We start from the raw sequence: 14322 nt of genomic DNA, 5'->3' as shown, positions 1-14322 counted from the left end.
TTATTTTTAAATATTTTATTTCGCTACATTTTTATTGTGCTCTTATAGATATCATTATTTTGACATGTTTTAAGAATAAAACGTATAATGTATGCAAAATTTTAGGATATAGAGCAAACTAAAATAATTTAGAAAATAAATCTACAACGCTTCACAAAAATACAACATAAGTTTGCTAGCTAGCCCACCAAACAAATATACTACAACAAAGAAAATAAGATTATGGATGAGCCTAGCTTAGCCCCATTTTGTATCATAAAGAGGGGTATATAACTTGTAAATATATTTATAATTTTTATCTAATTTAGATAATTATTAAATATTTATTATGCTTTAAAATTGTTTTTTTTTTACCACAAATACGATGTTAGAGTTGATTTTATTTAAAAAAAATGAAATTATTTAATTTTAGGTATTTTTAATAGTTTTCTTTGTTAAATAATGAAATTATTTAATTTTAGGTATTTTTAATAGTTTTCTTTGTTAAAGTCTTCATATGCAAAGAGAAAAGAATATGAAGTTACCGAAGATTCATCTAAGCTCACTCCAAGTCAACCAACTAAGCACTTTGAGCAAAACAAATTCATTTAAAGTGTCCAACAACTTGTTCTAAGTAAGCTAAGTCAGAAAGCTTTCTTTGGGAATGAATTTATCTAGCTTAAAGCGAGAAGCTTCTCGCTTTAAGCGAGCAAAATTGACTCGAAAACATCACAAGAGTGCTTTGAGCAGGTCAAGATGGAGAACACGCTTGATTATGTGATGGCTATGGTTTAGTTTTTACCTATTTAAAGTTTGGTAAAGTTAAGGTTGTCTCACAAACACTTTTAACGCACACGCTCTTATGATTTGAAAAGGAGGGAGAACTATAAATGGTCAAAGAAGACCTTGAAGATCTAAACCAAGAGTTTAACATCCATCAAGAAAAGGGAGGAGTGAAAACATCGTTCTTGCACAAGCTTGCTTAGAACAAGTTATTTGGGTACTCTGAGTGAACATGCATGGACAAAAAACCCATTACAAAATATTATAAACAAGAGTTTTTAGAAGGTTTTTGGATCATATTTTCTACGAGCATAATTTTAGATAGATTAGTGAGAACTCTCGTGAGATTATTCTTATAATCATAGTTCATTCAAAAGTCTATCTCTTATTGTATAATCCTTGGTCATGAGTGACTAAATCTCTATTGTTGGAGATTGATGTAATTGTTGTACTTATGTAATCCTCCCTATTTTCATTCAACACATTCTTTTTATTTAGTTAATCACTTTTACTTTATATTTAATGCTAACTTTGACCAATGCATGATTTTATAATTTTAACTAAGTTTGAGAAACCCTTTTAGAATTATGATCCAGGTAAAATGCTGATAACACTTATTCATAAGAATAGGGGTAAATATTATCAGTCAATTTTTAGGTCTCTAACCTTAAAACATGTTGTTTAACAAAAATTACCAAGAAATTTTAATTTTCTTTAAATAATTTAGGGTTTCTCGCCTAAGGAATTAAGATTTGAATTTATTTGAGAACTATTGAATTAATCGTATAATTTTTAATAATAGATGAAAATTGAAGAGGATTTACATGGGAAAAGTTAGTGAAATCAATATCTGACAGTTCTTATTATTATCTAAATTCAAATTCTTCATTGCTTTGTTACATGCTTTTTACGTTTATCATTCTATAATTGTTTATACTTCATGTTAAACAATTTTAAATTTCTTCAATCCATTTGTATAATACTAGAATTAATTATAACTTAAATCATTGTGGATTTGATAATTTGGACTTTTGTCCGATTTATTACCTACGACAATTGATATAAGAGAGAAATCATGTGAAGAAAGAAAAAAAAGAGAAATAAGGGAGAAATCAAGTAAAGATTGAAATTGTTAGGTATGAAAGGAGTAGAAGAAAATTGAAGGAAAAAATAATTTTATTTTATTGATTTATATTGAATTAGATTAAAAATTAAAATGATATTATAAACAAATTTACAAATATACCCCCTTTAAAATTACATGCTAGCATCACTACAAGGACACAACACCACAAGGGCAAAATAGTAACTATTTGTTACTTCTCCTTAAATCCACTCATTTGAGATGGTGATAAAAAAAAAAAGGTGGATCCAACCATTTAATCTCCCTTTTTCTTCTCTTTTCTCTTACCCCAAAAATAATACCTCTTATTTATTTCCTACACTTTCCCCCATCCTCCCTTTTTCCCCTCCTATCCCTTCCATCCAATTCTCTTACACCAAATAAAGTGTAAGAGTTTTATAAATTGTGAAATGTGTGGGAAGGGGAGGAGTTTCACTCAAGTGGCATCAAACGTGCAAACTCTAACAATTCTAACGTGGTCATGACATGTGCATAGGTGTTGCAACCGTGAGAGTAATGTGGTTCGATCACTACCACTATGTAGATAAAAGAATCAACATATTAAGAAATTGAATGTAAATCATAGTGATAGTGATTGAACTAGCAAAAAAAAAAAAACAAAAACAAAATAATATGTACATGTTTAACATTGAAGAAACTTGACCAAGGAGAGGTGACAATGAAATCATAAAAGAAATTAAAAAATACTATTTATTTAGCATTGAAGAAACTTAAGCAAGGAGAGGTAGCAATGAAATCATAAAAGAAATTAATAAATACTATTTATATCACACTTATTTGAGAAATATTATTTGTAAATGAAATTGTCAAAAATTAAAATAATAACAATATAAAATTATTTATTATAAATACAAAATATAATTTATATTTTAAAGATTTTTTATAATAAAAATTTAATTATAATAAAATTTATATATTCAAAATTGTTCATCTATTATAAATTTTTCTTACATGAAATAAACACTTAGGTTGTGTATAACTACCATTAAAATAAGACATATTTCATTATATTTTAATTATATTAAAATGTAATTAATTTATTTTAAAAGCTTTAAATATGAATTTTGTCTTCTGTAAATTTGCATTTTTCAATCTTGGTCTTTATAAGTTTTTTTCGTTTTTTCAATCCGAGTATAAGTTTACTCTTTTCCAATTTTCATCTATGTAAGTTTACATTTTTCAAATTTTAGTCTTTGGAAGATTTTTTTTTTCATTTTTAGTTAATGCAAGTTTTTTTTATTAGTTAAAATTATAATGACGATAATATAATGTAAATTTAAGACTTTACGCAATTCCTTTATTATTAGGCCAATTATAGTGTTCAGTTAATTATTATAAGTTACACGGAACTAAAGTAAAAAATTAGAATCTTAAAGAGTCTAAGATTGAAAGACACAATTTTAGTATGTTAAAAGATTATAATTTTTTTCTTCGTTTTTTTCTTTCATGTAAGTTTGTACTATTAGGAACTAAAATTTGAAAAACACAATCTTGTAAGGACTTAAAAAAGAAAAGAAAAAAAACTTAGATGGACCAAAATTGAAAACGGAGAAACGTATATGAATAAAAATATTATTTTAGTCTAAATATATATTTTTTCTTTTAGTCCATGTAATTTTATAAATTTTATTTTTATTTTATAAAAATAGACCACAAGAACTAGAAAAATAATAATATATAAAGATGTTGAGATTCATGGAGTGGTGAATCAACTCAAACCTGGAGAATGAAGGTTTTGATGATAACAAAGTGTGAATTCTGTGAATCAAAACTGACCAAGGACATCAACAAGTAAAAAACAAAGTCAAGAAGAAAATATGGCTATTATGTTGTGTAATAGGAGTAGCTCATAAGTTGTATTGTTTTGTTGAGCTTATTTTTCATGTGTGTGTTTTGTACATGGGTTAATCTTTATCTAATCTAACTAAGAGTGAGTATGATGATGAGTTAGAAACTTGAAAAGTTATTTTGAGACATAAAACAAAGTTTTTGAAAACTTACTCAAAATAATCGATTATCATTAAATATAATCGATTATTCCAACAACAGGTAAAAAGGATGCCTTGCTACAATAATCGATTATTTGTGAAATAATCGATTATCCCAGGAATCACTCTCTGGAATAATCGATTATCCTGTAAAATAATCGATTAATCTGTTCTTGGTTGATTTCCAGAAATCATGAAGAACAAAATAATCGATTATCCTTTAAAATAATCGATTATCTGGTTCTGAAAATGTTATAAATAGTTCTTACATTTTGAAACTTCAGAACAAGATAGAACAGAGAATCAAAAAGAGAAAAACATTTTGTGAAGTCTTTGTGACCTTCTTGGAGTGTTTGTGAAACCAAGAAGTAAAACGTTTTCGAAATGCTTTGAGAAAAGATCATCATCATCACATTCTTGAAAAGAGAAAGATTAAGATTTTCTTCTAAGTTCACTATCTGATTTGTTCAGTTTCCAGGTGAATTTGTTCCTTTAATTCTTTGTGAATAATTGTAAATCTTGAGTAGGTGTCTCAAGTGGTAAGGAATTCTTGTAGTAGGTTTCTACAAGGGATGCTTTCTTGGGGTCAAGAAAGTGATTATCTTGAATGTAGGAGTGTATGCATGTGTGGTATGCTTGTAAAACTTCTTCATTAAGATAGTGAAACAAATCTTGATCAGGTTATAATTGAGGACTGAATGTAGGTCATATGTGGAGTGGCTGAACCAGGATAAAAGACTTGTACAATCTTCTCTTACCCTTATCTTTTACTTTGAGTAACATCTTGGTTGTGTGTTAAAAACATCATTCTTGATTAACATGTTTGTATGCACAACATTGCATTAAACTGAATCAAAGTATTGTATATTAATGTTCTTAACTTTGAAGTTTATTAAAGATTAATCAAGAAAGCATATATGACTCAATTTTCATTAACAAGTTTTTAAGGAACTTCTTTGAAAATTCATATTAAGAAAGTTTGAATTGAAATAAAGATTCTAAGAACTCTGAAAATTTTTTAAGTGTCATAGAATCCAATTCACATCTCTCTTGAATTGAGCCATTCTTTTCTAACAAAAGAGACTAAATAAAACATTTTTAATTATACATACTAAAAAAAATTCACGAAACTATATGAATAAAAAGATAATTAAATTTAAATTGAATTAAATTAAAAATTTAAAGTGACATATGGAAATAAAAAATTAAATTTTAAGAATTCTAAAATGAGAAATTCTTAGTCGAAATTCAACATCAAATTTGAATTTAAATTCATTCCATTTTCTTTGGTCACCTATTTATTTATTTGTTACCTGTTTCAATATTATTATGCAAACAGAGCGTAAATAATTTAGCATTTCGGAGTTCCGAAAGGAATGTTAAATAACAAGGCTTTGAAAGGGAAAATGAATAGAAGCTGAAAGGCTCAACTCCTTCGCTTCACTCACCGGATTCTCACTCTCAACTCACATACCAACTCCGAGTTTCCAACTCACCGCTTCCGACAATAAAAGCCCTAACTCGGATCCTCAAACTCATCGATTTCACTCGACATGGCTTCCGGTGCGCCTCCTTTTTCTCCATTCCCCTAACACTTCATGTTCCGTGCCCTCGCGCAGTAATCTGCATCGTCTAGCTTAATTTTCGTTTGCTTAATCGCTTCCTTCATTTATTCGTTTTTTCGATTTCGATACTCTTCAAATTTCAATTCTGATGCGATCATATCCGTGATTTATGCTGCGGGAAAATCTTGATCGGAACTTCGGGGGTTTCGTTGTAGCGCAATTGAGCACGAGCCCTGTAACCCTAGAATGTGTCTTGTGAGTCCGTAGTTGATAACGTTGTGCTGATAGAGTCCAGTTCTTGTGGCAATAAGAATCAATGTTGGGGCAATTTATGAGAATTCCAATTTTCTGAAAAAACTGTCAAGTTTTTAGTGAAACAGGATTTTCTGATGTTGTGTATGTTTCGGTGTTGTTGTGGATTGTATTAGGAGAGAATGCAACTGATTATTGTTTATGTACTTAATTCCTCAACGTGCCTGCTGTGAGAAGTGAGAACAACTAAAAGGCGTTACCTCACTTGGTTTAGCTTTTCCTATGTGTTCATTGTGTTGTGATCTGTCGCTAATCTTTGGGTGGATGGTTACAAGCTTGGATAAAAGAGAGGCTGGTGTTTAGAAAGTTGTCAGCTGACTTAAAACTTGTTGAATCTTTATGGCTTGGACTCAATCTACATGCCTGCTTTTAGTTTTTTCCCCTGCTTAATATTTGTGAGGGGATATCGGTAAATATTATACCACCAATATCATGATTTGAAACATTCCAATTAAAAAAGGAAGGATTGTCCATGAGGCAAGCTAGATAGGTGTTCCTTGGCTAAGACCTTTGCTAGTTACGATTCTTTGACGTGCACATAATTGTTGGTTTTGTTTTTACTAATTGACTTAGGAGACACTGAGTGTTTGCTTCTGTTATTCTGTAGATGCTGATATGGAGGACTATGGATTTGAGTACTCAGATGAGGAACAAGAGGAGCAAGATGTTGATATTGAGAATCAATATTACAATTCAAAAGGTACTTCCAACAACTATTATTACTTTTGCTTCTTGTTCGTTACAAGAAGTAACAGATAATTCCTAGCATTTATGAATTGGAACAAATTGGTTTTCTTTTGGGATTTTGGTGTTAGGTTCTAGAAATTAGATTGTGTTGAAACTACCTCGTTTGAATCAGTGTTCTATTGCTGGATTTTTCTGCCAAAAGTCAACTTTGATTCATTATCTTGTTGATATTGGTTTAATCATGCTACTATTCTTCCATTTGGAAATGAATTAAACAATATGTTGTTCAAATAATTTCTAATTTTTATAAATTTCTTTTGCATATTTGTAAGATTTGGGTTTTCATAATTTATAGTTCAAGGATGTTTGATCCATTTTTGGTACTGACTTCTGAGGATGTTGTTATTATGTTTATATATAGGTTTGGTAGAAACTGATCCAGAAGGTGCACTTTCTGGTTTTGCTGAGGTAGTGCGCATGGAACAAGAGAAGGCAGAATGGTAAGAATTTTATTCCTGTGTGCTGCATAATAAATAAGACATGGATGTTGGAGTTGGGGAACTTGAATGGTCATATAATTCTGTGTGCACTATATCCTAATTTATGTCATTATTAATTCCATGATCTGTTTTTTTTTTTTTTAATGAATCAATAATGTTTTTCTCTCCTTTTTCTTGGATCAAACAAGATTACCTTTAATAAATACAGCTAATGTGTTTGTCTCGTGTATTCCTTCCCTTGTTTCTTTTACTCATTCATTTAGTGCATAGTAATATTATGTCTTGAAATCATTCCAGTGATAATAAACCATTACTTATCATGTTTCATATTTATCTGACATTTTACCAGGGGCTTTAAAGCTCTAAAGCAAACTGTTAAGCTCTATTATAGACTTGGAAGGTATAAAGAGATGATGGAAGCCTACAGGGAGATGTTGACTTATATTAAGTCGGCAGTGACTCGTAACTATAGTGAAAAATGCATAAACAGCATTATGGACTATGTCTCCGGTTCAGCTAGCCAGAACTTTGGCCTTCTGCAGGAATTCTACCAGACTACTCTGAAAGCCCTTGAAGAAGCAAAGAATGAGGTTAATACATTTAGATTTATCTTTGGCTCATGGGATTTGTTATTATGCAATCTTATGTTTATTTTTATGTCACGTGTTTTACAGAGATTGTGGTTTAAGACAAATCTTAAGCTTTGTAAGATCTTCTTTGATATTGGGGAATATGGACGGATGAGTAAGGTAATTTTTTTTATTATTTTGTGCAATGATGTAGCTTGTTGTCCAAATTAGTTTGAATGTTTTCCTATTGGTATCCATTTGTAATGAGCAGTTTATTGATTTTGTTGAATCCTGTCAGATCTTGAAGGAACTTCACAAATCTTGTCAAAGGGAAGATGGTACGGATGACCATAAGAAAGGAACTCAACTTTTGGAGGTTTATGCAATAGAAATTCAAATGTACACAGAGACCAAGAACAACAAAAAACTCAAGGTCAGCATTTGTTTTAGAAAATAAATTTTGTTATCCAACTTGCATAAGAGTAATAATGTGCCTTTCCAATTTATTACGGCTTTTTCCTGCAATTTAGCTTTTAATTATTTACCAGACTTCTCTTGTTGCTTGTGGGATGAACTCAATTTATCAAATAACATCTTTTTGTTAGTTTATTCTATTCTATTAGAATTAAAAGTGTTTGTTTTTCCTTCAAGAATCTCCAAAGCATGGTTTGGGAAAAAGTTACATGAGGTGAACTTTTTGACCAAGACATGGTTTGGAGCTTTTCCAACTGAAAACTAAGCATGCACTAACTATATTTTACAAAGACATTTGTTATTGGGAGTTGAAATCAATGGAAGTGTTCTTGAGCAGAATCAAAGGTTGGATGAACATTTAGTGCTTTAGCTTTTATCTATAGTTCATCCAAACACAATAAAATATAACGACTAGTTTTTATTTTTTTTTATTTTTATTTTTTATACTTTTTCAAAACCCAGAAAATCACATACCATAAAACAATGTGGTGTGATATGCATCCCTCTAAATTAATCTTGTGCTAAAGGAAAGTTGTTTACCAGTATTTATCAAGTCTCCTTGGTATCAAATGCAGCAACTTTACCAGAAGGCACTCACTATTAAGTCAGCAATTCCCCATCCACGGATAATGGGAATAATCCATGAATGTGGGGGTAAAATGCATATGGCAGAGCGCCAGTGGGCTGAAGCAGCAACAGATTTTTTTGAAGCTTTTAAGAATTATGATGAAGCTGGGAATCAAAGACGTATCCAATGCTTGAAGTAAGCAACAAAAGCGTTGTTTTAGTTTTTTAATAAATTAGTTATTAATTTTAAACAATTTGCATCTATCTCTGCATTTCATGTTTGTTGATTACAAAAAAAATGCTGTTAACTATGAATCATCAATTTTGGCAGTAATTTTTATATGATATACTCGTCTTATGAAAACCATCGTTTCCTGAGAACAGCATTTAAGATTGACTATTGCAAAATAAAATAGTCAAGCAACTTTTTTTTTTTTTGTTTTTTTTTTTTTGTATTTAACTTGTAAATTGATTTCTATCATGTTTCAGGTACCTTGTTCTTGCCAACATGTTGATGGAGTCTGAAGTAAATCCTTTTGATGGGCAGGAGGCTAAGCCGTAAGTCCTCTGTCTTTAATTTATCTGAATAAACTACATTTTCCTCCCTTAAGAGATGCTAAAATTACATTCCCCTTCCCTCCTTTAAAGATCAATATGTGTATTGTTTAAATCCATTTTAATATAAATGAGTATTTTAGAGATTTCTTTTTCTTATCTGGTGATTCTCAACAAGATTAGTAGCTAGTTTCGAATATTTATTATCAGTTCTGTGACCTTCAAAGATGAAATGAAGATTTTGGATGAAATTTCAAAGCTAACAATAAACCGAATAAAAGTATTCAAAACTTCATTTTATCTTCTAAAATATTAAAATCAATAAGATATTTAAATTTAGTTATTTGTGACACTGAAAGTTGTAGAAAAAATTGAAATATCATTGGAATACACTTTCATTATTATTTTACTACTGTTAAAGAGATTTGCTTATGTCAAAAAGAATTAAAGTGTAATGTATATTTATCTCTTAGGGAGATGAGTGTAATTTACTTTTTAAGTGTACTTACTCGTTGTTCATGCTCTCATTATTTGGTCCTATTCCCTCCTTTCTGTTTTGACCCTCATTATGTATTACAGATACAAGAATGATCCTGAAATTTTGGCAATGACAAATTTGATAGCAGCCTATCAGCGGAATGAAATATTGGAATTTGAGAAAATCTTGAAGGTACTTTTATCAAGTGTAGCATGAGAATATGTCTGCACTAATTTTAAATTCAAGTATTTCTCTTTTCATCCAATATTTGTTGGAATTTGATATTGGGTAATTTTCTTTCCAGAGTAATAGAAAAACCATCATGGATGATCCATTTATCAGAAATTACATTGAGGATCTGCTAAAGAATATCAGAACTCAAGTCTTGCTGAAGCTCATCAAACCATATACAAGGATCAGGATCCCATTTATATCCAAGGTAATTGTACTCGCAATATGCTTCATTTCCGAGCTTTTCCTCTCTCCTAGCCCCCATCGTATAAATTAATGGAATATAAAAAGAAAATAAAGTCAAATGCACTTTGACAGCAACCATACCCTCTAGTCTCTGGAATAATGTTAGCTGGGCAAGCCTCTGTTTATTGTGAAGAGAATGAGCCATACATTATTCCGTGGACTCTTTCCTGCCTTTCTTTTTCCTCCCCTGCCCTGTTCAAATGGTCAAGCTAAAAGTTGCTATTTCTTTTTCCATTAAGTAGTAGTTGTTTATTTGTTGAGTTGATTTTACCCGGCACTTAAGTTACAGTTAGTCTAATAGTTTTTATGTAATAAAACCTATTGATTTTCAGGAACTGAATGTGCCTGAGCATGATGTTGAGCAGCTACTGGTATCACTTATTTTGGATAATAGAATTCAAGGACACATTGATCAAGTCAACCGGCTCTTGGAACGCTCTGATAGGTCAGTTTTTATGTTTAATCCTGTTTTACTGGATTTCGATTATTCATAATTGTTTGTATGAAACCTGGTAATTTTATTGATATTATTTTTATAAATACATTTTCAGGTCGAAAGGAATGAAAAAGTATACTGCCGTAGACAAATGGAACACACAACTCAAATCTCTCTATCAAACAATCAGCAACAGAGTTGGTTAAACGGTGGTGTCTGACGGGAGTTATCTGTTTTGTTGTCCCAGCTTGCAGTTTTGTCATGTGAATTAACGTAGCTTTTATGGAGAGTTAGTGATGTATTTTGCACCAATAGTGGAACCAAAGCGAGACCCAACTTGTGATTCATGTTCTATTTTATAATTGATGAAAGATTCGTGTTCTATTTTATAAAATATAATTGTTTGAAACATTCATGATTGATGATTCAAGGGGATTCCTCCTATTTTCTTTTAGTGCTGAATATAACTGCGCAGTACATTAAGGACTCCCCCCTCTTTAGTCATTAAAGATCAGGAGGCACACAAAACAGGTCCATATAAGAATCACCAGTCTTACACATAATTTATTAAAGATCAAGACAACGCAAAACAGGTCCATATGAATTACCACTCATACATAATACATAATTTACATTAAATTTAGGTGCTTTCCTATTTCTAATCTTCATGTTTGGACCACCTCTATTGGCTCGGAACCTTCGTTTAATTCCACCCCTTTTACACCTTTGTCTTCATTGGTACCATTGACTTCTAGCTTGCTCCCATTCTCTGACTTCTTTTCTTCTTGCTCACAAACTGAGACGCCAACATCGGTAATCCAATTTCTCAATTGACTGGTGGACGCTTCATCTGTTTGCGATACAAGGAAAGTTCAGCTTCTAGTTTAAAAGGCATAACCAACAAGCAGAGAGTAATAGCATACCTAATCGAGGGACAGTGTGACCTTGGGGATGCCTTATTATAAGGGGTTTGTCAAATGCAGATGCAAGATCCTCAGAGGGCAGTTTCAGCCAATCTTTCTCCCCAATGAAGTGAACAGATTTAGCTTTGATGGGGTCTTTGTAAGCAACATCACATATGCTAGGATCTCTGAATTTGCTTCCTGAGATTGATATGAAAAACTTAATGGGTGGATGCTCCTTAAGCACCTTTCCCTGTTAATTTCATGTCCATCGGTCAGAATTTTGTAGTTCAATTTAAATTACAAGTCAAGTTATATTAATTACTTGCCTGAGCCTGGTAACCTATCAAAAGTGCTGAAAGAGTTGCGCCCTGATTTACATAATGAAGGGAAAAAGCTGAGTCGAATAGTAGTTATACATATGATAGGAATATACACTAGAAAAATTCACAAGTGGTTGACTTCTAGAGCAATTATGAATGTTTACCTGTGAGAAGCCAAGGAAGCCATCAAAGGGACCATTGGTAGTAATGTATTCACATAAATATGAGATGCATTCTTCTAGGTTAAAGTACACTGTGAAGTCCTGAGCAAGATTTGTGTATATGTTCAGTAAATTTCAATCGCATTTCCTCTAAAAGCAAGGGTAGTGAAGTTTGATAATTTCATTAGTACTACTACTACTACATAATCAGCCAAATCTGAAACGAAAGAGGATATAGTATTTCTACCTTTTCGAATTGAAACCACTCATAGTAAGGTGGAGGAAAGATGCCTTCTATGTCAGACTTCCCTCCAGCAGGATATTTACCGTTTGGGAATTCCTGTCACAATTAAACAGTTCAGATATTTTGCTAAAGCAAGTTAAAATCTCTACTAACAAGGTTAAAAGTGCTTAATGCATACACTTGAACATTTAAAAAATAAGATAAATTGACATTTATTACCAAATCAAATTGAGCGAATAGAGAAGGATCCCATTTGCTGATTTGCTTTTTAAGAAAACTTCCACTGGTTCTGAATCCATGGAGGCACAGAATTTTGGGCTTCTTTAAAATTTGTCCTTCCATTTTTCTCTGTCTTCCTAGCTGTGACTCACAAGCTAAGAAATTTGATCTATTTGTAGGAATTAAATGAAAGTAGAGACTATTCCCACCTACCTCTATTTATTTAATGTATTCCAACAACCCTCTTATTTGACTTTGCTAGTTGGTATTGCTATTGCACGTGCATGCCTCCCACTAATGCGTACTGGGTTGCTACATATACCAGGCCTTTTCGGGACTGCATGACTTTTATCTGACTTTTACTTTTAGCACCTCTTTTCTTTTTATTTTTATTTTTTCCATGCATTAAACATATCTTCTAATCATAGTCAATGACTATTTTCTTTTCCAAACCAGATAAGAGTTTTCTCCCTCTTAACAAAGTGATTTAGAAATTACTTTCGGAATTCAAAAGTGATTCTCTTTTAAAAATTTAATCATAAATTTTGTTTCACAATGTGTTAAATTGTCTTTAAGAAGTGATAAATCTTTTAACTAATTAGAGTGCATGTTTTATATTATTTATTTCTCTTAATTAATACTTACATTTCTTTTAAGTAATTAGAATATATGTTTTATAAATAATTTATTAATGCATTATATCAAATTAAAAGAACACATTTTAATTAAGATATCTTAAGCTAAAATAACTAATATATGAAATAATATGAATTGACTCCAATATAAAAGAATAAATAATTATTCTAAGTTGAGTTTTATAAATAAGAATAAAAGTAGTAACACATTAATAAAATTAAATTAAAAGACTAATATTTTAATCATATTTTTAAAATATTGTAAAAAATATTTAATAATAAATTAATCAACAAAATTTTTATATAAAAAAAATCCCGTGTAAGACACGGATGAACTTGCTAGTTATTAAGAAAAGAACAAACTCATTTATCTATATAAGCGTTCCAATTGTATTACACAGGAATTATAGTTGTGTATTGCAAGGTATGAATATTAATTTTTATATAATTAAAATTTAGCTTATTTTACTTTTTTTCCACCTTAAAAGTACGGTTAAAAAGTTATTCAAACTAGCTAACACTTATAAATGGTAAAAACTAGCGTAAATTCTAATCGATTTATAACGTTTAAATTACGTTGTTATTAAAAAAAATATATTTTTGATTATTAAAATAATATTTAATTAACATAAATCATGAGTATATATTAATTTTTTTATTATTAGTTCTGATACACTATATAGATCATGATTATGAAATAAAATTAAATTGTTATTGAAAAATACATTTTTTTGAGTTTGAAATTTGATTCATATATATATATATATATATATATATATTATTTATTTATTTTGTGAAATTAATTATGAAGAGTTAAATTTAAATAATTAACATGATATTATTTTAACTTAATATCACATATTTTAAGTATTTAATTGCAATAAAGCTTATTATTAAGAGCTTTGGTTGCGTTTAATAATTATATTCAATCTCGAATGAGGTGAATTAAATTCAAAGAATTAAAACTTTGTAATTATGAAAATTAGAAGGGGTAGCTATTTTTTCCACCCAATGATTTTTTTAGTTGAATATTATTTTAATTGAAGTACAGAGTCATTTGATTCAATCAATGAGTTACCAGCCAAATTGGTTGAATTGCATACGTATTTAAGTTAGTAATAAATATAATAATAAAAATAATTAAATATAACTTTGTCTGAATGTTTTACAAAACTAATTAAACTCATTAGGACATCTTCAATGCAAGCAACTCATTTGAGTTGCTTCATACATTAAAAAATAAAAAAAGTAGTTCTTAGTGTGTCATGTCAGTATTAAGCAATTCAAACTCAAATTTACTCCAATAGTAAGAAACTTTTAAGAA

The 14322-nt window shown here is 30.1% G+C and overlaps 2 protein-coding genes across 2 annotated transcripts; one reads left to right on the top strand and one right to left on the bottom strand.

Annotated features, from left to right (window-relative positions):
• The first annotated feature begins 5233 nt into the window (after window positions 1-5233).
• Window positions 5234-10929, top strand: LOC109802106 (COP9 signalosome complex subunit 2). Its single transcript, XM_020363320.3, has 12 exons — window positions 5234-5457; window positions 6379-6471; window positions 6880-6958; window positions 7308-7548; window positions 7633-7707; window positions 7826-7960; window positions 8577-8764; window positions 9058-9126; window positions 9703-9793; window positions 9906-10040; window positions 10411-10523; window positions 10630-10929. Exons 1-12 carry the CDS (start codon window positions 5448-5450, stop codon window positions 10718-10720), a joined length of 1320 nt encoding a protein of 439 aa, XP_020218909.1. The 5' UTR covers window positions 5234-5447; the 3' UTR covers window positions 10721-10929.
• A 123-nt stretch (window positions 10930-11052) lies between these two features.
• Window positions 11053-12548, bottom strand: LOC109802109 (uncharacterized). Its single transcript, XM_020363322.3, has 6 exons — window positions 12364-12548; window positions 12148-12240; window positions 11904-12002; window positions 11746-11787; window positions 11438-11669; window positions 11053-11364 (listed from the first exon to the last, which is right to left on the bottom strand). Exons 1-6 carry the CDS (start codon window positions 12484-12486, stop codon window positions 11180-11182), a joined length of 774 nt encoding a protein of 257 aa, XP_020218911.1. The 5' UTR covers window positions 12487-12548; the 3' UTR covers window positions 11053-11179.
• Between the last annotated feature and the right edge of the window lie 1774 nt (window positions 12549-14322).

The sequence above is a fragment of the Cajanus cajan genome, chromosome 4 (genome assembly GCF_000230855.2).
Source record: "Cajanus cajan strain Asha chromosome 4, NIPB_CcT2T_4, whole genome shotgun sequence".
Lineage (NCBI taxonomy): Eukaryota > Viridiplantae > Streptophyta > Magnoliopsida > Fabales > Fabaceae > Cajanus > Cajanus cajan.
Note: the sequence above shows the minus strand (reverse complement) of the source record. Positions and strands in the feature narration are given on the sequence as shown.

Excerpts from the sequence above, each read along its gene's own strand:
- LOC109802109 (XM_020363322.3), bottom strand. The coding sequence starts at position 12,486 with ATGGAAGGACAAATTTTAAAGAAGCCCAAAATTCTGTGCCTCCATGGA. Across the intron at positions 12,003-12,147 it reads AGTGGTTTCAATTCGAAAAG|GACTTCACAGTGTACTTTAA; the intron begins GTAGAAATACTA and ends AATCTTGCTCAG. Across the intron at positions 11,670-11,745 it reads TGATAGGTTACCAGGCTCAG|GGAAAGGTGCTTAAGGAGCA; the intron begins GCAAGTAATTAA and ends TGAAATTAACAG.
- LOC109802106 (XM_020363320.3), top strand. Across the intron at positions 7,549-7,632 it reads TTGAAGAAGCAAAGAATGAG|AGATTGTGGTTTAAGACAAA; the intron begins GTTAATACATTT and ends CGTGTTTTACAG. Across the intron at positions 9,127-9,702 it reads GATGGGCAGGAGGCTAAGCC|ATACAAGAATGATCCTGAAA; the intron begins GTAAGTCCTCTG and ends TATGTATTACAG.